General features: G+C 41.4%; 1 protein-coding gene across 5 annotated transcripts in view; it reads right to left on the minus strand.

Moving 5' to 3' along the window:
• Nucleotides 1-26,373, minus strand: part of srrm3 (serine/arginine repetitive matrix 3) — a 417,679-nt gene that overhangs the window by 72,974 nt on the left and 318,332 nt on the right. For all 5 annotated transcript variants that reach the window (XR_010015899.1, XM_063031472.1, XM_063031471.1 and 2 more), the window contains 3 exons: nt 20,655-21,001; nt 14,561-14,815; nt 1,210-1,347 (listed from right to left, as the gene is read on the minus strand). Coding sequence is in view for 4 of the 5 variants with exons in the window: in XM_063031472.1 (XP_062887542.1) it covers nt 1,210-1,347; nt 14,561-14,815; nt 20,655-21,001 (740 nt within the window). In the remaining variant the exon portion in view is untranslated. The remainder of the gene's footprint in view (nt 1-1,209; nt 1,348-14,560; nt 14,816-20,654; nt 21,002-26,373) is intronic.

A 26,373-nucleotide genomic window follows, 5' to 3' on the forward strand; every position in this document is an offset into this window, starting at 1 on the left:
AATCGGGGGTCTGGGGTTGCTGGGGCAGCGTGGCTCAAATCAAAGAGCCAGAAGGACTGATTCCACGGTGTATCGCTAAATAAAAAACGCATATACCCGACACAGGAACAGGCCCTTCGGCCCATTGCTGACCACGATGCCCAATTCAACTAAATCTCTTCTGCTTGCACTTGACTCCTATCCTTCCATTGCCTGCATCTTCGTGCATCTGTCTGAAAGTGTGAAGGAATAAAGTCTTTGCTCTTCCCCTCCGGTCGCTGAGTCCCATGCAGGAAGGGTACGCTTTATGTAAATATATAATAGACAACTGATGTTGAGATGAACAAGGCCTCAGTGGCAAGCAAACCCATAATATATTTTTGCATTGGTGTTGTGTATATGGGATAACACACATATATTTAAATACCACTGCATTTTTGATCCACTTATTTTTCTGTGAAGTGTCTCATCTAAACTCACTGCACCCAAGTCTGCAGACTTGGAAGTAAGACGGGTAGTCTCTTTACAGACCATCTCAGTGTCGTTGTATTTGGCGATCAGATACCACCCAGGATCAGCCGGGCAGCAACTTACCATCGAAAGTATTACTGCTCAGTGTGAGTCAGCAGACAAGCAATCAACAAAGCACTTTCAAATTCAAAAACTAGGCTTGCTATTTCTTGATGATCAGTTATTCTTCCAACAATTCTGCAAGCTTTCCAGTCAAGATCATTGAAGCAATTCCACCTCTGCTGGATGTTCCATCCCAGTGAAATATGGCATAAGCACAGCTGGATGCCCTACTCAATTTCTGGGAGGAGTTAGAAAGGCACATAAACTTTGGACAATATAATGCATATAACTTTATACACTAGCAAACAGAGCAATCATTCAGATGTCAGAAGTTTTAAAAATACGTAGACTTATTCTAAACTCTCCCGTCTTCGCAACCCACCTGAAAAACAACCCTAAGAATGAAGGTTTAGGTGAACATAGGAATTACAAATGAGAAGAAATTAAAAAGACAAAAAAATCAAATTGTCATTTGGTCATACAAGGAATCTACTATAATATCCCTTATAACTGTGCTAAAATATCACTATACTCACGATAAGATGAAATCTGAATAGCTGAAAAGAATACATAGTCAGTAAATGTTTCTTCCCTTTTTTATTAACTCCTAAGTAAACCTCAGTGAAGAATGGCAGCTGGGCCCAGCCAGTGTTGTACCTTGTAATCCGACGGGGCTCCATGAAACTAGGCGAATCTCGCCTTCGCTTCCTAATGGGTGAGTAGCTTCTTGATCGGCGCCGATGCCTCTCTACTTCAGAGTCGTGGTGTCGCGCTCCCATATCGCTATCCCTTTCTCTGTTACAAGGAGAAAATGAACCGATAATAGTGGAGGCAAAAATTACAGAGAGCCCCTGCCTACCTTAACTCCTTTTCTAACTGGCTTCGTCTTGTGCAATAACACAATACCAAGACACTAATGTCATTAATAGGAAGCCCAGGCCCAGCAGCAGCTGACTTTGCTGTCCCTGGCTGAGAGAGTCGCCTGTGGAAGGAGATATCTAGGTGTATTGCATTTTGATGGAAGCTTAGAGAATGCATTTGAACTTGACTGTGCTTTCCCTAACAGTCAGCAGCCAGGTGAATATTGTAGAGTGATAATCTACTAGAATTAGGATCTTCAGAACAGGAAGGAGTTTGACTCACTATTGCTGGTTCACTCACCAGATACTGTCAGGTGCAGTGAGTATTTCCAGCATTTTGCTTTCATCTCACTGTCAAGGTCCAGTTTTAATATTAGATTGTTCTTCATTAAACACTAATTACTAATAATGAGCCCTAGTCATTTTTAATCTGTTTCTTAACAACAGTGGCATGGTGACACCAATAAATATGTAAATAGTTCAAATTAAATTTTATTATCTGAGTACATATATGTCATCACATACAACCCTGAGATTCATTTACTTGCGAGCATTCTCAGTAATTGCTGTAATAGATTCAATGAAAGACTGCTGAACTACAGCATTCAACCAGAGTGCAGAGGAAAACAAACTTTGTAAATACAAAAAGAGGAAATAATAATAAATAAACAATAAATATTGAGAACAAGAAATGAAGAGTCCTTGAAAGTGAGTCTATTATAACGGGACAAATGCAAATGAGAGAAGATATCCCCTTTGGTTGAGGGGTGGTACTTGCTCCTGAACCTGGTGGTGTGAGTACTGAGGTTCCTGTACCTGCTTCCTGATGGTAACAGTGAGCAGAGAGCGCGTCCTGGGTGGTGAGGGCCCTTCCTAATGGATGTTGCTTTCCTGCAACAGTGCTTCATGTAGATGTGCTCAATGGTTGGAACGGCTTTACCCATGATGGACTGGGCTGTGTCCACTAATTTTTGTAGGATTTTCCATTCAAGGGTGTTGGTGTTTCCAGACCAGGCTGTGATGCAGCCAGTCAGTACACTCTCCACCACACACCTACAGAAGTTCATCAAAGTTTTGGATTTCATGCCAAATCTCCGTAAACTCCTAAAGAGGTGGAGGCACTGCTGTGCTTTCTTTATAATCGTACTAATGTGCTGGGCCCAAGGCAGGTCCTCTAAAATAGTAACACCTAGAATTTAAAGTTGCTTACCCTGTCCACTTCTTATCTTCTGATGAGGACCGGCTCATGGATCTCTGGCTTCCTCCTCCTGAATTTAATAATCAACTCCTTGGTCTTGCTGACATTGAGTGACAGGTTGTTTTGTGGCACCACTCAGCCAGATTTTCAATCTCCCTCCTATATGCTGATTCGTCGCCATTTTTGACTTGGCCTATGACGGCAGTGTCATCAGCAAACTTAAGTATGGATGGCATTAAATATGGATGGATTAACCACACAGTCATAAGTGTAACGTGAGTAGAGCAAGGGGCTAAACACGTAATAGAATCGTGTAAAATGAATGATAGGTCAGGCGCACATTTGGGTGTTGAATCTGTGCCAGCTGAAAAATTCCTATCCAATGAAATCCCACCTTCTAACACTGACTAAGTAGCTGTGCGGGTCACAGCTCGCCAAATACAGATACAAGACCTTCATAGCGGCATTTGCCTCTACAGTCCTTTCAGACAGTAAGTTCCAGATCCTTGTGATCCTTTGAGTGAAAAGGCTTTTCCTCACCACACTTTAATCTGTTTACCAACCATTTAAAATTGATACACTATGGTTTTTAATCTCTTTGCTGAAGGAAAAAATTCATTCTTCATTATTCCCGTCCAGGCCTTTATACTTTATACACCTTAATTAAGTTTCCCGTCAGCCTGCACTGTTCTAAAGAAAACAAGTTTTGCTTATCCGAGCACCAGGGATTCTGCAGATGCTGGAAATCTTGAGCAACACACACAGAATGGTGGAGGAACTCAGCAAATCAGACAGCTTCTATGGAGGGGAATAAACAGTTGACGTTTTGGGCCAAGATCTTCCTCCACCCTTTTGCGTGTTGCTCAAGATTTCTGGCATCTGCAGAATCTCTGGTTCAATAGGCACATTTAATGTCAGAGAAATGTATACAACATACATCCTGAAATTCTTTTTTCTTCGCAAACATCCACGAAAACAGAGGAGTGCCCCGAAGAATGAATGACAGTTAAATGCTAGAACCCCAAAGTCCCACCCCCCCCAGTACACCCTCTCCCACGCACAAGCAGCAGCAAGGCAATGACCCCACCCCCCAGCCCCACCGCAAAAAAGCATCGGCGCCCTCCACCGAGCACTCAAGCGTGCAGCGAAGCATCGATAAAGACACAGACTTGCAGCACCCCAAAGACTACTCATTCACCCAGTAATTTGACAGACCACAGGCTCTCTCTCTCCCTAATAAGGGAGAAAGAGGTGTCCACGTTTCACAACGAGAGGGGAGACATAACAAACAGCTCACTGATTTACATGTTAAAAGGTGTTTGGATAAGCAAAAATGGTTTTCTTTAGAACAGAGGAAGCTGACGGGAAACTTGATTCTTGTATTCTATTGTAACCACCCTAGTGCTTGCTGATTAAGGAAACTTCCCTAATGCCTTTTTAATCATGTTATGGACCTGTTCTGCTGTCTTTAGGAATGTCCACTGCAAGGTGATTTGTTACTGTACCCCTATCAATATTCCTCTATTTACTACATTATTCCATACCTTGTTGTACCTCACACTTCACTGGATTAAACTCCTTTCATAGCTTTCTAACCAAGTGACCATCTATATCTCCTTGCAGTGCTTTTCTCTTCCTGGTCAAGTACACGGCCAATTTTTATATCATGCACCCTACCATTAAGGCGTAAATCAAGAATATATATCTCAAAAAGCAAAGGAGCATGTTGTGAGCTCTTTAGAACCCCAATGGTAAAAAGCTTCCAGTCGAAAAAAACACCCCTCAGTCTTTACCCTTTGTTTTCTGGCAATTGTGGATCCAGTTTGTCAACCCAATTATCACTCACCCTTAGATCCCATAGGATGTTACTTTTTGACATGCCTGTCAAGTAGAACCTTGCTGAAAGCTTTACTAAAATCTTTATAGGCTACTTCAGAGTTTGCATGAGCCTCCCTTGCTACTGCCTCAAAAAAAATCAATCACTCAAGTCCGACATAAAACACGTCCCCGTCCATGCTGAATGGCCATCATTAACCTGTGTCTTTCTAAGTGAATGTTCAAACTGTCTGTCAGAATGGGTTCCAATACTGCCTCCAAAGTTAAATTAATTGGCTTGCAATCGTTTCCCATTCCCCCATTCTCCAGCCAGGGTGGGTAGAAAAATTGCAATCCGGGTAGCAGCATTTTCCTCTTGTACAGTCTGGGATATACAATACTTTATTGATTTAACCATTTTCAGCGACGCTTAACTATTAGTGATGGAAATCAAGGAGAAGGCATTTGATAGCGTTCACCATGAAACAAAACAAACAGAGATTAAGAATAAATAGGTCTTTTGCTCTTTGGTAAGATGTGCCAAGTGGGTATGCCAAAATGATTGGTGCTTGGGCTTCAACTTCTGACAACTTATTCAAGATTTAGATGAAGGCACCAAAGGCATGGTGATGAGGCAAAGAGAGGTTAGCACGTTGTAAAATGGACAGAGCAGGCTAGAAAGGGACATAGATTGGGTAAATGAATGCACAAAATCTGTAGTATAGTGTAGGGTAATGTAAAATTATCTACTTGGCAGGAAAACTGAAAGGAAAATATATTATTTAAATGATGATAAACTGCAGGGCTCTGGGTATCCCAGTGCAGGATTTACAGAAAGCTAGTATGTGGTACAGTAAGTCATTAGGAAACTAACAGAACATTAATGTTCATCGTTAGGGGAATTGAGTATTCAGCCAGCAAGATTATGCTTCAGTTTTTCTGATGCATTAGTGCAATCATACTTGGAGTACTGTGCATAGTTTTGGTCTCCTTGTTTAAAGAAGGAAGTTGATCTACTAGAATCAATTTGGAGAAGGCTGATACGACCAGCACTTGGATGGGCCGGATGCCTCATCAGGGAAGTTTGCAAAGGCTAAATTCGCACTTGCTGGAATTTCAAAGTGCAAGGGAGGACCTGACTGAGAGACTGGCGTACAGTGCCCGATGCCCAGGTTCAGTCCAAATCTCTGGCGCTGGCTGTGTGGAGTTTGCATGCTCTCCCTGCAGCTCCATGGATTTGCTCCGTGTGCTCACTGATTGGATTGTGTTTCTTTGTATTTACTGTGAATGCCCCCAAGAATATGAACCTCGGGGCTGTATATGTACTTCGATAATAAATTTACTTTGAACTATATGAGCAAAAGGGGAGTTGGTAGATGGCAATAAGTTGAGGCTGTATCAGATCAGCTGTGATCTGGTTGAACAGGCTTCTGGGACACAGTAGCCAACTCCCACTCCAATTCAAATGTTCAATTATCTCATTCCATATTTCACCCTCAACTACAGAATTGTTATCATCATCTCTTTTGCATAACTGCACTCATTTAAGGACTCTTTGATCTTGTTATTTCATGCTCGTTATTTATTGCAACTTGCACAGTTTGTTGTCCATCGATCCTGTTTACAGTTACTGTTCTATAGATTTACTAAGTATGCCCACAGAAAGAGAATCTCAGAGTTGTACACGGTGACATGTATGTACGCTGATCATAAATTTTACTTGAACTTTGCTGTCCCGCTGTACGTAACATAGATTTCTAAGCTGTTTCATTCGAAGTCTGACTCAGAGTTGGAACTGGACTTTCCTGAGGCTCCCGAGCATTTTCACAGGATCTGTGACTCCATTCATTTGAATGGTGACTGTACAACTATGAGGAAGAGTAGCACAAATGAATCAAGTACATTTTATAAAATGTTTTAATTATTTAATACTTGTTATAATGACTTTGAATTAATGAAATATTGATTTGAAGTACCAAAAATTTGAGTGGTAAAACACATTTGATTTTTTAATCTACCTAATTATTTATTTTATTTTGAAATTTCAACACGGTCATACCCTCAGTTCTAATTAACGAGCTCCAAAACCTGAGCCCCTGTACCTCCCTCTGCAACCGGATCCTTGACTTCCTCAACAGGAGACCACAGTCAGTGCCGATCAGAAATAACGTCTCCTTCTCACCGACAATCAACGCAGGTGCACCTCAAAGACGAGTGCCTATTCCACTGCCACACCCATGACTGTGTGGCTCAAACGCCGTCAATAAATTTGCTGCTGACACAACTAATTTTGGAAGAATTGCTGATGGTGACAAGGAGGCTTGCGGGGGTGAGTTAGCTCAGCTGATTGAGAGGTGTTAGATCAGCAGCCTTGCATCTTACATTCATAGGACCAAGGAACTGATTGTGGACTTCAGGAATGGGACAAACACCAGTCCTCACGGAGAGATCGGCAGTGGGAAGGGTGAGCAGTTTTTTCAGCTCCTGGATGTTAATTTCTCTAAAGACATATTGATGCAATTACAAAGAAGACGTGACAGCGGCTCTATTTCAATAGGAGTTTGAGGAGACTTGGTATGTCACCAAAGATTCTTGCAAATTTCTACAGGTGTGCCTTGCGGATCGTTCTGACTGGTTGCATCACTGTCTGGTATGGAGGTACACTGCACAGAATCAGAAAAAGCCGCAGAGGCTTGTAAACTCAGCCAGCTCCATCGTGGGTACCAGCCTCTCCAGCATCCAGGGACATCCTGAAAAGGCAATGCCCCAAGAAGGCGGCATCCATGATTAAGGACCCCCATCACCCAGGCAGGACCTGCCCTCTTCTCATCAAGGAGAAGGTACAGGAGCCCTGAAGACACACATTCAACAGAAACAGCTTCTTCGCCTCTGCCATCGGATATCTGACTGGACAAAACCCACAAGCACTGCCTCACTATTTATCTGCACTCTTTTGTGCACTACTTACTTAATTTAATATTTTAAATGTATTTCTTATTGTAATTTATAGTTTTTAAAAATTATTATGCATTGCAATGTACTGCTGTAGCAAAACAACACATTTCACAATCTTGGGCACTAGCCTACAAAGTACCCAGGACATCTTTAGGGAGCGGTGTCTCAGAAAGGCAGCGTCCATTATTAAGGACATCCAGCACCCAGGGCATGCCCTTTTCTCACTGTTACCATCAGGTAGGAGATACAGAAGCCTGAAGGCACACACTCAGCGATTCAGGAACAGCTTCTTCCCCTCTGCCATCCGATTCCTAAATGGACATTGAACCCATGAACACTACCTCACTTTTTTAGTATACCGTACTTCTATTTTTTTCACATTTTTTTCAATCTATTCAATATATGCATAGTGCAATTGATATACTTATTTATTATTTTTTTCTCTTCTATATAATGTATTGCATTGTACTGTTGCTGCTAAGTCAACAAATTTTATGTCACATGCAGGTGATAATAAACCTGATTCTGATTCTGAATTTTAAAAATTATTTCAGCAGAAGCTCAACGGACAGATCTCAGTTCCAAGTCAGCTCTGGCCAGCAAGATCAGTGATATGATATGGACAGTTTGACTGAGGGCCAAAGCTGCTCAAAGCACAGCAGAATTTGGTTGGGCCTTTTGTATTTTTGGGTAAAATGGCAGAGATCCCCGTCAGCTTCCACTTCTTGCAATTCTTTGGTAAACCAGCAGAGGGAGACAGAGTAACTGCTGGAGGGTGATAATACAGCAGGATTAATATTTTAGCGCACAACCAGATATTCCCTTCATTGCATTGTGTCAATGTGTCTCCTGAGAGGGAAACTGGAATCGGTGGCTGACACTATGAAAGCACAGTCACAACATCATATTGTTAACTTATGTTTAAAACATTTCAGTATTGCCAGTAGTGGAGTGGATGATATCATTCATTTCATAGCCACTCCTATTTAAATATGTTTCTCAATTTGTAAGTAATTTTATCAAAATGACGGTCAAATACCTCTCCCCATTACCCCAGAGTCAAAGGAACGAAACCTGAAACCAGGGCTCGTATTTCTGTGTGGAAGTGAATAAATAAACAAAAAGAAACATAAAAATCACACCTTGCAAATCTCAAAGTAAATCAAAAATAGACAATTTAGTATTTTCCTCAATATTCTGAAATAATGAAATAGTGAATTTATTTAAGCTTCCCAAGCCGTACACAAGATGCTGGAGGAACTCAGTGGGTCAGGCAGCATCTGTGGAGGAGAATGGACAGCCCGTCCAAATGAAGAATCTCTATCCAAATAGTCAACTGTTCCTTTGCCTCCATTGATGCGTTCTGACTCACAGAGCTCCTCCAGCATCTTACGTGTTGCTCCAGAGCCCGACATCAGCAGTGGAATAAATGAGCTGACTTCAGGAAGGGGGTGGTACACATACTCCTGTCTACATCAATGGTGTTCAGGTCGAGAGGAATGAGAACCTCACGTTCCCAGGAGTGAGCACCAACAGCAGCCTAGCCATAGACATTTTGGCCGAGAAAGCTCACCACACCTTTACTTCCTTAGCCAACTCACGAAATTTGGCATGTCCCCATTGACCCCGACCAATTTTTAACAATGCACCATAGAAAGTATTTTATTACTTATTAGTTTACTTTATTGTCGCCAAACAATTGATGCTAGAACGTACAATCATCACAGCGATATTTGATTCTGCGCTTCGCGCTCCCTGGAGTACAAATCGATAGTAAATATAATAAAAATTTAAATTATAAATCATAAATAGAAAATAGAAAATGGAAAGTAAGGTAGTGCAAAAAAACAGAGAGACAGGTCCGGATATTTGGAGGGTACGGCCCAGATCCGGGTCAGGATCCGTTTAGCAGTCTTATCACAGTTGGAAAGAAGCTGTTCCCAAATCTGGCCGTACGAGTCTTCAAGCTCCTGAGCCTTCTCCCGGAGGGAAGAGGGACGAAAAGTGCGTTGGCTGGGTGGGTCGTGTCCTTGATTATCCTGGCAGCACTGCTCCGATAGCATGTGGTGTAAAGTGAGTGAAAGGACGGAAGACTGGTTTGTGTGATGTGCTGCGCCGTGTTCACGATCTTCTGCAGCTTCTTCCGGTCTTGGGCAGGACAACTTCCATACCAGGTTGTGATGCACCCTAGAAGGATGCTTTCTACGGCGCATCTATAAAAATTAGTGAGGGTTTTAGGGGACAGGCCAAATTTCTTTAGCTTTCTCAGGAAGTAAAGGCGCTGGTGGGCCTTCTTGGCAATGGACTCTGCTTGGTTGGACCAAGTCAGGTCATTTGTGATATTGACCACGAGGAAGTTAAAGCTTTTGACTTGCTCCAGCTGCGCACCACCGATGCAGATGGGGTCGTGCGGTCCACTACTCCCTCTGAAGTCAACAACCAATTCGTTCGTCTTGCTGATGTTGAGGGATAGGTTATTGTCTTCACACCATGCCACCAGGTTCTTAATTTCCTCTCTGTACTCAAACTCATCATTACCCAAGATACGGCCTACAATTGTGGTGTCATCAGCAAACTTATTTATTGAGTTTTTATCTGGATTTTATCCAGATATTCTATCTAGATGCATAACAGTTCAGCATTCTAACTGCTCTGCTCTTGTCAACAAGAAACAGCAGAGTTGTGGACGCGGCTCAGCACATCACAGAAACCAGTGTCCTCCCTATGTTTAAATTTCTCACGGCCTCGGGAGAGCAGCCAGCATGATCGAAGACTCCACTCACCCCACACGTTTTCTCATCTGCCCTCTTCCATCAGCAGATGACACAAAAGCCTGAAAGCAGGTGCCACCAGGCTCAAGGACAGTCTCCATCCTGCTGTTCTAAGACTATTAAATAGTTCCCTGGTATGATAACTTGGACTCTTGAGCTCATAATCTCCCTCGGCATGCTCTTGCACCTTACCGTTTACCCTCACTGCACTTCCTCTGGAGCTCTGGCACTTTATTCCACATTATCATTGTTTTACATTGTTCTACCTCAATGCAGGGTGTAGGTATCTGATCTGTATGAACAGTACGGAAGACAAGCTTTTTACTGCTTCTCAGTACATGTTCCAGTTCTTGTGTGCTTCTGAAGCCCCCCCTCCCCACCCCGGGGTAAAGAATTCCAAAGAATCACCACTGCCAGCATCAAGAAAATTCTCCTTGTCTCTGCCTTAAACGACGCACACAATACTCAGAGACTGGGATTCCTTAGACAGGAGAGATATCTTCCCTGCATCCAGCCTCTCGAGGCTCGCAGAATATTGCAAGCAAGATCTCTTCGTGTTCTTCTAAATTACAGAGAATATTGATCTGGTCCAGCCAATTTCTTCTTATAAAGCACTATTCTTGGGATCAATCTAATGTGTCTCTTCCACGCAAAAAATGGTTTTGTGTAAGGAGACACAAAAAGATGGCACAATATTCCAGGGGTGGTTTCACTAGAGCCCCGTATAACTACAAAAAGACATTTTTACTCTCAAATGCAAGTTTTCTTTAAATCCAGCCAATGTACCATTTGCCTTCCTGGTTGCTTGCTGCGACTGCTTGATAACTTTAAGTAATATGTGTTTAAGGACAGTTAGCTTCCTTTGAACATCAATATTATCCATTCGGTCACCATTTAAAAAAAAATACTTGCCTTGTGCATCAAAAGTTTCTGCATAACATTCCATCAGCAACACACTCATGTTTTCATTATCCCTCTAAAGCAGGGGCTCCCAACTTGCTTAATGGTATTGGTCCATGGCATAAAAAAGGTTGGGAACCCTGCTCTGAAGTCTCTTTCTATCTGCCTCTCAGTTCAGAGGTAATAATGTTTCATATGATATTTGGCTTCTTTGTTATATTGATTGTGAATAGCCAAACACTAAGTGTGGACAGGGTTTTATCCAAAAGATGGCACTTCCACCACACTGCAACATCCTTCAGTACTCCCCAAGTGTCAACCTAGACCTGTGTTCATGTTTCCATCAAGCCTCTGGAGCAGAAACTGAATCCAGACAAGTGTGCTTAACAGTTGAGGTTCAGGAGGCTTTTTCATCAGTTACAAAGCAGTGTTTAGAAGTTAGAAGGTTATATTGCAGTTGTAGAAGATGTTGGTGATGCTGCACTCGGAGAATGGTGTTCAGGTTTGCTCACCCTGCTAAAGGAAAGAAATTGCAAATAGTTCAGAAAAGATTTATGAGGCTGTTGCCAGGACTCGAGGGACTGACTTACAGGGAGAAGTTGGGAAGGCTAGGAGTTTTCCCCTTGGAGAGTAGGAGACTGAGAGATGATCTCGTAAGGGTGCAGAAAATCACAAGAGTACAGATAGGGTAAGTGCTCACGGTCTTTTATTCCAGGGTTTGTGAATCAAGAACTAGAGGACATGGGTTTAAGGTGAGAGGGGAAAAGTTTAATAGGAACTTGTTTTTGTTTTACACATAGAATAAACTCCCAAAGGAAGTGGTTGTGGCAGGCACTTGTTAAACTACATTTGGACAGATACAGAGAGATATGGGATAAATGCAGGTAAATGCGACTGGTTTAGATCAGAGCCTTGGTTCTCATTTACCGCTGGGCTGAGGGCATGTTTCTGTGCTGTATGATCTGTGACTAATACTGAATCTTAATTTACCATTCGCACTGTAAAATGTGGTGGCAGTATGGAGATACGTCTATATCAGAGGAGACGTAAAGCACTCCTTCCTTTCCCTGGACTGTAGCCCCCGATCAGGGTCACATGAGGCCACATAAGTAGGTAGTGGATGGCTGGATGAACAGCTGGTGCAGATCACAAGTCCTGGTTATGCGACCACTGATGCCAGGCAAACGGTCTCTGAAGGGTATTGATAATGGCTGGGGGGGGGGCCGTCACCCATCTTGTAAAGACATGCCCAGGAGGAAATGGCACACCATTTCCGTAGAAAAATATTGCCAGAAACAATCTTGGTAGTGGAAAAACCATGATCACCTGCGTCGTAGGGCATGTGCAAGTGGAGCAAGTGCCACATCTGCCCCTACACCACCTCTCTCACTACCATTCAGGATCCCAACTCGTCCTTCCAGATGAAATGATACTTCATCTGTGAGTCTGCTGGGGTCGTCTACTGTATCCGGTGCTCCCCGTGTGGCCTCCTGTACATCGGTGAGACCTGACGTAGATTGGGAGACCGCTTCGTTGATGCTCTGTCCATCAGAAAATGTGGAATCTCCCATTTTAATTCCACTTCCCATTTCCATTCCGACATGTCAGTCCATGGCCTCCTCTACTGTTGTGATGAGGGAACACTCAGATTGAAGGAGCAACACCTTAATTCCCTCTGGGTTGCCTCCAACCTGATGGCATGAACATTGTTATCTCGAACTTTTGGTAATTGCCCCCTTTCACCATTAACCATTCCCAATTCCCTCTCTCACTTCATCTCCTCACCTGCTTCTAGTGCTCCTTTCCCTTCCCTTTCTTCCATGGCCTTCTGTTCTCTCCTATCAGATCTCCCCTTCTCCAGCCCTTTATCTCTTTCACCAATCGACTTCCCAGCTCTTTACTTCGCACCCTTCCCCTCTCCCGGTTTCACCTTTCACCTACAACCTTGTACTTCTTCCTCCCCACCCCACCTCCATCTTCTTACTCTGACTTCCTCCACCCGCCCCCACCCATCTTCTCATCTTTTTTCTCCAGTCTTGTTGAAGGGCCTCAGTCCAAATCATCAACTGCTTGCTGTTTTCCATAGATGCTGCCTGGCCTGCTGAGTTCCTCCAGCATTTTGTGTGTGTTGCTTGCATTTCCAGCATCTGCAGATTTTCTCTTGTTACATAATGATGTTGACTGTAAAACACACAGCTTGTACTTTTACAGCACCACGCCCAACAAATTGAATCATATGTCTTCGTGTTTTATTGTATTATTCTATGAAAGATAATAAATACACTAAAACAGTGGCTTATTGTGGATGAAGTCTGTGATTTATTTTCTCCCAATGGCTTTCTTTCATTTGCCTGAGGTGTGAAATGTGGAGAGGCCTGGGTACGTGAAAAAGGATCCAAAGTCACAGAGCTTGTTCGGTTCATTTCAGTGACGTATGAGTACCTCGTGATGACAATCCATTGCTAAAACTAACTTTTCCTGAAAAGGTTCAATGACTTACATTTGAATTCCACATTTGCCCATGTTTAAATTCAACATGTTCCCAAATCAGAGATCCAGAGCCCTGTCTGTGAATCCCGCAGTTTAACCACTAACGTATCTGACCCCATGGCAGGCAGCACCTGACCATGGCAGAGTCATCACTTGGAGTTGAAAATGTCCAGGGGCTGACTTTGCTGGAAGAATGGGAGCACAATGCAGGAAGCTAAAACCTCTTCAATTTCGCCTTTCCTGTCATAACCTATCAATACATTCTATTCCTGGGAAAGAGCTGTTTGACTTACTCGCTCACTAGTTAAGGTATATCATTGCAGATCAAGATGCTCTTCAATAATACCTCAGCCTTAACCTCTGCATAAAAACATGGTGACTGCCCATTCATACTATAGCATTGGTTTCCTGAAACAATAAAGACCAAATAAATCTTGTTCACAGACATTCTAGCAGAAACATGATCTCTAGTAAGTTAAATAAAATCCTTGATGTACTTGACAGGTTTTGAAACTCCTGAACAGAAAATGGAACAAGCAAATAAACTTAAATCAAGGCTGAACAATTAAGAAATGACTTTGACCAAAAATCTCTTTACGTGACTGAAGCTGGTCCACTTATTTATTTCTTGAGATACAGCGTGGAATAGGACTTTCTGGCCCTTTGAGCTGCGCTGCCAGCCGGCACGTGGAGAATGTAAAAATTCCTTACAGGCAGCAGTGGGGATTGAACTGGGCCACTGGTAGTGTAAGCATGCTAACCACTATGCTACCGTACAGGCCTTGGCCACATTTTTACAGATGATCCCAACCTGCTGCAGGTCTGGATCTTGCAAAAAGGCTTGGGGGGGAAGAGCCACCCCCTGACATTTACATAAAGCACACAGACTCACTGAAAACCTGACCTGGAGAAAGTACTGCCCACTCCACCTCACAGGTATCACACGCAGCGGGCAAACCGCAGTCGCACAAGCGTACAGAAAGTGACCCGGCCCCGCATGGTGGTAGCTTGAGGCTGACCTGGACTGCTCCTTGCGAGGCGACGACCGTGACTTGCTCCGCCCGTCTCTCTTGTCGTGCGACCGCGAGCACGAGCGGGACAGGGACGTGCTGGAGCTCCTGGAGCTGCTCTTGTGCCTGGGGCTGTAGGAGGAGCTTTTCTTCTTGTCGGCGTTGTGGCTGCTCAGTTGCTCATGCTTGCCTGGGGAGTGGCCGCGGCTCTTGTTCCGCCTTGTGTAATGCCTTCGACGGTGGCGACTTGGTGCCTGCCTTAACCTTCGGGAAATCAAACACACGCGCTCTTATTTTATGCTGCTTTATAACCTACTGTGAAAATGACATGGGGGGGGGGTGGGAGGGGGATGGAAAGGTCTTCTGGAACGTCCAGCTTCACCCTACCTCTGTCGGTACTGAGCATCACAGGTTGGGCTCTGTCAGGTACAAACACGTAGAGTGGGAGTTACAGCATGTAAATTGGAGGGGAGCGTATCGCTGTTTTCTATAGTTTACAGAGTTTCCACAGCACTGATTCAGAAAGGGAACATTCAGGTGTGCGGATGCAGTGCTGATCAAGTGGGCTCCTTTGTGCGAGGCAGCACGGAGTTTCTTGAGTGGGGTTGGTATTGACTTCATCCAGGAAAGTGGAGAATATCCCATCACAGTCCTTTCTTGTAGCAAAGCTTTGGGATGTCAGAAATCAAAGCACTTGCCCAAGCATCTCACCAGCTCTCTTAACCTCTGACCTGCTTTTCAGGAAAATGGGTTTATGAGACGATGGCAGTTACGGCCGTGTGCATCGATGGACAGGGGAGTACCAACCAAAGACATCTCCCATTTTAATAAAAACCCAAAGCATGCACAATTTTAAGTAATGTACACATGGTTTCATGTCAAGATTAAATTCCTATCCAGTTAAGACTCTGGTCAACAATGGGATGTTTAGTAATACTAGGCTCTCACTCGAGGGAACTGATTATTGCCTGGCACTTGTGTGGGTTGGGTGTTACTTACCACTTATACATCTGAGCCTAAATTTTGTCCAGGCCTTGCATTATTATCTGGGGAATTAGGAAGATAACTGAATCAAAATACAACTACCCTCAAAGAGGACCACAACCTTGTCGTGGTTTGGAGGATTGCGTGCCTCAATGACCTGGAGAGCTCTGTTGGGTGGAATCAGGGCTTGATGCTTTGGCTCTTGGTAGGGTCACCCATGCTAAACAGGTCGAAGGGTAGAGGCCAGACTAAGGGTGGTTCACTTGTCTTCCAAGTTTGGTGGTTCATCTCAGGGCTAACAACCCTGACTGGTCTAAATAAATGTTACAGAAACAGCAATGAAGAATCCTTCTAGACAGAGATGGAGGACTTTCATTGCTGCCCTCAGTGCTAGTGGCGTAACAGGCAACAAGTAATTAGCAACTACACTGCATTAATTATGTCATGAAGATTATTGATGTGCTTTTGTCTGGGATTCTGCAAAATTGCCCTTGGATTGAAACGCTTGCACTCAACTTTTGTGCAAGGCATAACTTCAGACTAGTAGATCTTTCTTTCCTGTTTTCAGTATACCCAGGAGTTCTTCACAAAAGTATTTTAACATTTCACTCTGGCCTCAGAGCCTTTACAGTACCTTGAATGGGAAAATAAGGCAAGAATGGAACACATAGGAGTTTCAACCAAATTGCTATTTGAGTCTATAAACTGCGTCCTGCCCTTGGTCGTCTGCTGGGGCAACAACCAAAACTTGCTAATTTTCCACTGAGCTTGCGAAGAATATAATAACATGGACTGAACTGCAAGGTTATAAGAAAATGTCAATGAATGAAAGTATGAGCGCATCGTGCCCGTGTGAGGATTGAGGTCTGGCAATTAGATTTTACCCATCTCTGGTGCACTCAGTTTTACCCTGGAAGATACCCAACAGAAAATCTACTCAATGGCAAATGTACCCACACTGTTAAAGAGCTCTCTCTGCAACAGACTGCAATGTGAATGAAGGGACACAGAAATGAAGGTAGATTGGGGGCAAGGAGGGGGCAAGCAGAGGAAGGAGACTGAATTCTAGGAGGAAGAGGGGGAAACAGGAGAATGCAGATACTGGAAACTGGAGCAACACAAGATGTGCTGGGGGAACTCAGTGGGTTGAGCAGCATTTCTGGGGGGAATGGAATTGCCGACACTAGTTCGAAACCCTGTGTCAGGTTTGGAAGGGTGAGCGGGTTTGGGGTCAGGAGGAGAAAATGCGAGTGTGAGTTTAGGTGTGTTTAAAGGCATTGGGTGTTTTTAAAGAGGAGGTTGATAGATTGATTAATAAATGTGTTGAAGATTACAGGGAGAAGCCAGGAGAATGGAGTTGAGAGGAAAAATCTTGGTAAACTTCCGGAATCTTTTAACAGAGCATCAATTTCTTTAATACTAAAGAAGGATAAAGACCCTGCTCAATGTGCATCTTATAGACCAATATCTTTATTAAATGTTGATTCTAAAGTTTTTTCTAAGTTATTAGCAAATAGACTAGAAAAAGTACTTCCTTCTATTATTTCGGAAGACCAAACGGGTTTTATTAAAGGTCGTTACTCTTTTTATAATATTCGTACATTGTTAAATATCGTTTATACTCCCTCACAAAATGTTCCTGAGTGTGTTATTTCTTTAGATGCCGAGAAAGCTTTTGATAGAGTAGAATGGCCTTATTTATTTAAGGTGCTTGAAATGTTTAATTTTAGCCTGAAATTTATATCCTGGATTAAACTGTTATATCACTCCCCTGTAGCCTCGGTTCGTACTAACTCTTTAAACTCACCTTTTTTTCCTCTCTTTCCGTGGTACTCGACAAGGCTGTCCTCTTAGTCCCCTATTATTTGATATTGCATTAGAACCTCTTGCAATTGCTATTCGAGAATCTTCAAATATTACTGGGATAACTCGGGGATTAAAGTCCCATAAATTATCACTCTATGCTGATGATTTACTTTTATATATTTCCAATCCTGAGAGATCTATTCCTGCTGTTTTAGAGTTATTAGCACAATTTGGTCTTTTCTCAGGTTATAAATTAAATCTTAGTAAGAGTGAACTTTTTCCGATTAATAAACATCTTCCCTTATATTATAAATTTCCATTTAAATTGATTAATAATTACCTTTCATATCTTGGGATTAAAATTACTTGTAAACATAAAGATTTATTTAAGACTAACTTTTTACCATTAATAGACCATATTACTCAACTTTCATCTAAATGGTTTCCTTTATATTTAACTTTGATTGGTCGTATTAATGCAGTTAAGATGTTTTTTTTGCCAAAATTTTTATATGTGTTTCAGGCATTACCAATTTTCGTTCCTAAATCTTTTTTTGATAAAGTCGACTCTAAAATTTCTTCATTTATTTGGCAGAATAAGAATCCGAGACTGGGTAAAATACATTTACAGAAAGCTAAGAGAGATGGAGGTTTAGCATTACCTAACTTTAGATTTTATTATTGGGCTATTAATATTCGACATATGAAATTTTGGTTACTTGACCGGGATATACTATCTATTCCTAAATGGGTAGCATTGGAATTACAATCTGTTCAGGGTTATACACTTGGTTCTATTTTAGGTTCATCTCTTCCTTTTGATTCGAAACGCCTTAAGCAGGTCTCTAACCCGATCGTTAAATATGCTTTGCGTATTTGGTTTCAATTCAGAAAATTTTTTGATCTTAATCAATTCGGGTTAGCGATTCCTATTTTAGGTAACATATTTTTTCCTCCCTCTTTTACGGATCGCGCTTTTCAAACTTGGAAGACTAAGGGTATTTTACGGTTTTTGGATTTATTTTTAGATGGTTCCCTTATGTCTTTTGAACAATTATCTAATAAATATAACCTATCAAGAATACATTTTTTTAGATATTTACAAGTTAGAAATTTTCTAAGTACTATACTTCCTTCCTTTCCAATGCTTCCTCCTATATATATTTTAGATTCGATAATTAACCTTAATCCATGTCAGAAAGGTGCATCGGCTATGATTTATAATATTATTATGAAACTCAGGAAAGCTCCATTTGATAAGATTAGGGTAGATTGGGAACAGGAATTGGGGCTTACCATTTCTGTGGATGATTGGGGGCAGATTTTACAATTAGTTAATACTTCCTCTATTTGTGCTAAACATTCCCTAATTCAATTTAAAGTGGTGCATAGAGCACATATGTCCAAAGATAAGTTAGCGCGTTTTTACTCACATATTAATCCTTTCTGTGATAGATGTTCGGGGCAGATAGCCTCTTTAACTCATATGTTTTGGTCTTGCCCTACTTTGGAAACTTTTTGGAGAGATATTTTCAATATTATTTCTAAGGTATTAAATATAGATATCTCTCCTCACCCTATTACTGCTATCTTTGGACTACCTAAAATTTCTAGTAATCTTTCCCCTTCAGCCCGTAGAATGATTGCATTTCTTACTTTAATGGCGAAAAGATGTATTTTACAACATTGGAAAGAGCTTAATGCTCCAACTACCTTTTTTTGGTTTTCTCAGACGATTTTATGTTTGAATCTGGAGAAAATTAGAAGTAACCTTTATGATTCTTCATTTAAATTTGAACAGATTTGGGGACCTTTTATTCGATATTTTCATTTAATGTAATATTTACCCTTCTTGTTTTTTTTTCACTGTTTTAATGGAGGTCGGGATTGAGGACGTGATTTTAAGGTTAACTCTGTTTGGTTTCAAGTTAGCCCATTGCTTTGCTTTGCTTTTAGTTAGTTGCACGGTGGGTTTTTTTTTGGGGTTTTTTTTTCTTTTTTTCCATTGATATATATAAAATCTAGTATACTATTATGTTATCTTGGTTTCTTATGCTTAAATTACATTGTTTGTAGTATTTTCTTTTTGGTATTGTTATCTTTTGGAATTTTATTATACTTTAACATTGTATTAATGTTTATATGGCTTACCTTTTTTGTATACTTACTCAATAAAAAGATTTAAAAAGAAAGAAAGAGAGGAAAAATAAATCAGCCAGGATTGAATGGTGGAGTGAACCCAACTGGGCCAAATTGCCTACCCCTATGCCTTGTGATCTGTTTGGGCCTCAATGGGGGCTTGCCTCTATCGACGTTCCTCATTTAAAAAGGAGCAGGGCAAAGAATTCAACATGGCTTTCCCTTTCAGTGTTCTGCAATTCTTTGTTTGGCTGTGAGTGCACAAAGATCACAGGCTAAGCCCTTACAATTCAATATCTGTCAGTGAGTCATACATTGAATGTTAACAATCTCATCACAAGTGTAAAATATAATGAGAAGATGACATTGGTAGGGTGAATCATGACAGAAAGTGACTGATTTTTATACATTTTATGGACATCACATATGTACAAATATTTCTTTTCTAATGCAATTACCAAGCTAAATTTTTCAATGTGACTGCTGGGTCTTAGGGTGGTGGGGTGGAAATACCTCTTTATCAAAGGTGCTGTAAACACCCTTCCCTCTGCTAGTCTACTGGTCACTCTTGGGCAAGGTGAAGCACTTGCTAAGCCCCCGACCAGGGTCACATGAAGCCATGGGAGCAGGTGGTGGATGGTTGTACGAGCAGCTGGTGCACATCACAAGTCCTGGTTATGTGACCACTGACGCCAGGCAGACAATCTCTGAAGAGTATTGATAATGGCTGGGGTTATCTGTCTTATAAGGACACCGCTCAGAAAAAGGCAAAGGCAAACACTTCTGTAGAAAAATTTACCAAGAACAATCATGGTCATCAGTCCATAATCGTCCACGTGATACGACATGGCACATAATGATGATGATGCTGTGTCTGACTGTGGTACTTTTCACCAACTCTAAGGGGCTGCATTTTGGGACTAGCTGGAATAGATTGGCAGTCAGGAAACTGAAATGTGGTTAGAATTACATTTCCATTCAGCCACATACAACGGCCCATAAACCAAATCTACGATCTGAAGTATAGTTTCCATGGAAGAGAGAAAAGGAGCAGTACATGTCATGTGGCATTGAATGACCCAAAAATGGATAGACAAGAGTTCAGAAGATTTGGGGATGTTGACCAACAATAGACCTCGTCTTTTGAAAAGCAAGAAAATAACAGAGGACTAACTTCTTTGCTCGTGCGCGTTTACTCCGGCCTGATGTATGGTGCGATCGTGATCGGCTGCCGACAGATTCTGCAGAGTCACTGCTGAAGTCTGATTGGCTTGGGGAGCGAGAAGATGCTTTGTGAGCTGGTAGGCTCGACTTCCGTCGGCTTGAACCCCTGTGTGTGGATGCTGACCTTGATCTGGGCTTTGCGTGCCTGCCCTCGGCGGAGGATCTCCTGCTATGGCCGGGGGATTTGGACCTGAAACTCCTGGAGTTATGCTTCGAGTGCTTGCCGTCCTTCACCTTTGGAGACTTTGATGCAGACCTGGGCTCTTTTCCTGGGGACAATGACCTGGAGTCCGTGCTCTGCAGCAGGAGAAAAAAGCTAACCTTAAAAGAGACTCTGACACATCAGCAACACTTCTTTCCAATTCTTGCCACATCCCTATGACACAGCCTACGTCAATAGTTTATCTAACACAGTCCTCTACAGTGCAGCTCATGCAAGATCTTGCATGCAAACCAAAAATTAATTGAAAATAAAAACCTGGAATGGGAAAAAACATAAAGAGTCAACAAAAGTTTAAGAAGGAATAGAATGGAAGATAAATAAATATTAAAAAGTGAGCTTAACGGGTTGCTGTATTTTTGAGGAAAGGACAAGTTTTCTTACAATTCCTGGTTAAAAAAAAACAAGGTGAAGATAGACAACTTGACTGAACAGCACAGAAATGGAAGGCAAAAATTGAAAAAAATCCACAAATGTATTAATTATCACTCAAACAAAACTTGCTGAATAATACTGTTTTCTTTTTGTGCTTTTTCCTGCAGAGAACTGCTCATCTGTCATCAGCGACCCAGATTATTAATTTTTTTTTTGTACCCCCGTTTGGTTAACATACACTTACCAATCAGGTAGCATTTCCTCCATTAGTAGGTAAGGTGTGAGGAAAAAGGGAAAAGCGGGGCAACATAAGTGCATCATTAGTGTCACAAAATGCAAGAGAAAAAAAGACACAAAAAAGCCCTTTCCAAGTAGTGAAATATGAACAATGTTTGAAATTAAGAATGTGCAAAAGGAATTTATTAATACTACAATAATGCAACAGCTTCAATGCCCAAGTACTGATGCACTAAAATAAGGCCAGTCCGGGGTCTCTGGGCCACAGCTCGACACAAGGAAAATATATATGCACATGGATCGTCAGATTTTACCTGTGAAGTTTAGTGCAGGAGGTAATAAAAAGCAAAGTGAAATGCAGAATGTCTAATTATGCCTTAAATGCGGGAATAGGCCCCGCCCGCGCCCCAGTCTCCGTGACCTAGAACTCTCTTCAGCTGCACACAGGCGAAGGGAAACTTTTTGAAGACAAAATTAAGAATTGATCTTAGAATGGTGTATTTTTGCTTTCAGTTCTGACGTGCTAATTGATCCCAAAGATTTTGTGAATTGGTTCAGGGAAATTGCATAATTTCTAGTTCCCCCTTTAGTCAAAAGAGATCATAGGATCCTGATCTATGAGAGAGCCAGTTTTGGTCCCCTAATCTGAGGAAAGACATCTTTGCCATAGAGGGAGTACAAAGAAGGTTCACCAGATTGATTCCTGGGATGGCGGGACTTTCATATGAAGAAAGACTGGATGAATTGGGCTTGTACTCGTTGGAATTTAGAAGATTGAGGGGGGATCTGATTGAAACGTATAAGATCCTAAAGGGTTTGGACAGGCTAGATGCAGGAAGATTGTTCCCGATGTTGGGGAAGTCCAGAACGGGGGGTCACAGTTTGAGGATAGAGGGGAAGCCTTTTAGGACCGAGATTAGGAAAAACTTCTTCACACAGAGAGTGGTGAATCTGTGGAATTCTCTGCCACAGGAAACAGTTGAGGCCAGTTCATTGGCTATATTTAAGAGGGAGTTAGATATGGCCCTTGTGGCTACGGGGGTCAGGGGGTATGGAGGGAAGGCTGGGGCGGGGTTCTGAGTTGGATGATCAGCCATGATCATAATAAATGGCGGTGCAGGCTCGAAGGGCCGAATGGCCTACTCCTGCACCTATTTTCTATGTTTCTATATCCTTGCCCATTCTTCAAAGTTGGATTCTAGACTACACAGCAAATTAAATTTTCTGGTAGTAAGGTTCTTTCATTTTTCAACCACTTCCGTTTATAGAGTATGTTTCCTGTAAAATAGACCAACTTAAGATGCCTCCTAGAGGAAAAAAATATGGTTAAGAAGAGATCTTCAGCTTTACTGGGCCCAGCTTGATGATCTCCCCCCCACCCAACCCCCATTCTTAATTCTGTGCCCACTGCTACCTGATGGTTTTCTAGATGGTGATTTGAGGTTTCTTGCCTTACTTGTTCACTGTGGTCCATTAAGGTGACCCGATCTCACTTCCAAAAAGTAAACACGCCGTAGCACCCAAACATTACACATCTCACATGCTCAAACCTTTACCCCAGGTTCATCATAACTACACCATAATGACAATCAGTTTATATCAGTCACCAAGGATTCTGATGGCTGAGCTCAAGTTTCTAGTTCAGAGATGTTCTGCACTGTGCATGATAATAGTGCAAGTATTTAGCCAAAAATTGATTTTACTAAAGAACTGGAAAAACGCCCAATATAAAGTGGTCAATACTTGATAACTTTCAAATGATAATTTAATATTCTGAAATTATCTGAGCAGCAGCCTTAGAAAATTTATTTCCCCAACAAATTCTTTACGACCTCCTTTGGACAAAATCAACCACAAGACATAAGAACAGATTTTGGTTGGGTGCAACTGCTTAACAGTATCAGAGGGTGGGAGTGGAGAATTAAAGCAATCCCAAGTGACCCCTCCCCAATTCTACTTGGTCTCCCTTGTATCACGTTACGGCAAAGATTAGTCTGAATGAGAAGTGGATGGACTGTTGATCTCATACTATAGAGGATTTAAAAACTTTGGAATGGAGACCTCAGCTGTTTGCTTAAACGTTGCAAACTTAGTTTGTTTATTTAAAATAAAATGAACATTTTTGCTAATACACTTGATTTTCACCAAGTTTCCAGGTGTTCATGAATGCAAAAGGACACTATAAAATTGTAATTGTGGACCGTACGCTTTAGGAAACCTGAGTTTTTTAATTAACGGGGATTAACGTCTGAAAAACACAACAAATCAAATGAACAAATTTTAACCTCACATGTTGTCAACATAAAAGAAAATGATTGATAATAATCAAATAATACTTTAAAAACGACCTTAAAAATGAAAAGCGTCGTTGGTTTCAGGGCTGAATGGCGCTACTTGTAATGAGTGCTTTGTTTTGCCTTCCTATTCAATGTTCTCTGTCATATCTGGGACTTATAACTTAAGTGCACAGGAACTGCAGGCAAAAGGTGTCTGCTGCTCTTCACCAAGATCCTTGGCAGTGCTACATGTAGTTTTTATTGACAATTTTCCTCGCCCCCACCCCATGAAGGGACAGCATCCTGAACTCCTGATAACATAGGAAAGCAACATTACTTTGCATGGGTAAACTGCAGATATGTGTTCCCCATACTAGAGCTTTGATATTCCTTTTGTTAAAAACTGCATTGTTAAACTCGTTTGGCCTTCCGTAATTTTCTCTCAAGCAAGTCAACGTGTTCAGTTAAAATGACTTATTTTTAAAAGTTCCATCAGCTTTAAGACTTGACTGTAACCCAATTATGTACAGATCTCTTGAAAGCCTTGACTTTATTGTGGAGCCAAAAAGCAAAGTACGATTCAAGCAAAAGATCTAAAAGGAGGCAACTAGCCATGCATTTCCAGAACGCTGTGGTCAGCAGCCTGGGGCTACCCCAAACATTCAAAGAAGATGTAAAAGGTGCTAAGGAAATAGTTGCTCTACTGGTAATCACCTTTTTAAAGCAGGTGTTATATTTACTCACTAAACACCAGAATAGACACAGGAAGTTGAGGACACGGGACCAATACACTCCACAAAAGTTAAAGAAGATCTGCAAAGATAGCTAGAGATCAAAGCTTATGAGGGATGCTCGATGCAGTCTTAACTCACTTTTTTACCCCTTTAAATTTATTCCGCCTCTAGAATATGCAGTGTCCCAAACAAGGAATAGTTGGAACAACATTTCCGCCAAGTGTACTGGCAAAATACTCACGCACCTTATACATTCATTTGCTCTTTACTTTTTGAGATCTTTCCTTTTTTATTTTCTATAGCTAGAGAAGAACATACAACTATATTCAGGGATGCTACATATGTTAGTACAGTGACTGAAAATAAGAGAAATGAAAGAAAATAGCTTAAAAGGCATCATTCATGGGTCAGTGCTACAAACAACACACAGATATGCATCTTAACAACTCTAAAGAACATGAAGGCTAAAAAAAAACACAAATTCAGAGCAGGGGCTTATTGGAGGATTTAATAATGAAACAGAACAACCCGAAAACAAAAAAAAAGTAAACCTCTAAAATAGAAATCAAATAGAATTAACTTCAAGCCAGGGTGCTTTAACAGACTCATCTGCAGATGTGTTGCGTGTCAAGGCAAATAAATACCTACCTTTCCAACCACTGATAGGAATGCAATAATAAAAGAAAACAATATTCTCCACATTGGAGTGCAGTATGGGGAAAGAGACAATGACTCTTTAGTAAAGTGCCTTTTGACTTGATGCTGACTGTTAGTTTTTCCTCTATTTTCTTTAAGCTCAAACATTGCAGCCATGATATTTCATTCACAAAATGCTCAATAAAAGAAAACTGTTGTTAAACATAAAAGCCCAACCACATGCAATGCAATAACATTACAAGACAACTTGTTAAGGGAAACAGAAAGTGCACGTGGATCATATGCACAGAGGAGGTTCACAGGTGACGAGAAGCACACAGAGAGGGAAAGGAAGCTGTCAATGAGAGAATGGGCGACACAACCAGAACCCCCTATGGATAATTTCTAGTTGGGCAAGTTAACCCTTTAAGAACTATTTAAAGTTTCTGTTGCTAACCTGATCAGCATTTAGAAAAGTATATTATTTCCCTGACTTGGAAATTGTCAAGATGGATGTATATGTCAACTTTGTGCAGGCCGTTGAGTACTCAGGACCAAAACAAAATATGCACACGTACAAGGAAAGGCAAATCGTTTATGTAAAGATGCAGCTCCCATGTGCATTCCCATCTCCAGCACCTGGGCAATGGTCTGACATTCTGGTGTTCACATTATAGAAACTGCTTGTCATTTAGCCTGTTAATAGACGTCATGTCAGGCAGCATCTACAAAGTCATATAGTCACCCTTTTATATGCCCACCTATGTAATGAAAGTTTAATTCTAGCTCATGATGTTTCACCCGTTCCTCTGACGAAAACCTTCCTGACTAAGATTATTAGTTGCTGAACTCAAATATGAACAAAGCAAAATCTGCGTTAAAGCTATGAAGATACAGAACAATAAAATCTACTTTATTGACATTTCTCTTCTGAACTGAAGATACCACCTGGTGCTACTAAAACAAAGGCAATAATAAGAGACACTATAAGTGATGACTCAATCTGAACTTGTTTTCGTTTTCTGTACCAACGCACGTGGTTATTCCTCATCATATCTAGTGAATGTGCAAAATTAAATTCTATGGGGGTTAAATAATCTGAGGCTAGAAATGGTCACTGACAACACCTGAACAGTTGCTTATATTTAAAAACAGTTACAAATTTCACCTTATGAGAAATTGTAAAGGGAT

This window comes from Mobula hypostoma, chromosome 23 (assembly GCF_963921235.1).
Source record: "Mobula hypostoma chromosome 23, sMobHyp1.1, whole genome shotgun sequence".
Taxonomy (NCBI): domain Eukaryota; kingdom Metazoa; phylum Chordata; class Chondrichthyes; order Myliobatiformes; family Myliobatidae; genus Mobula; species Mobula hypostoma.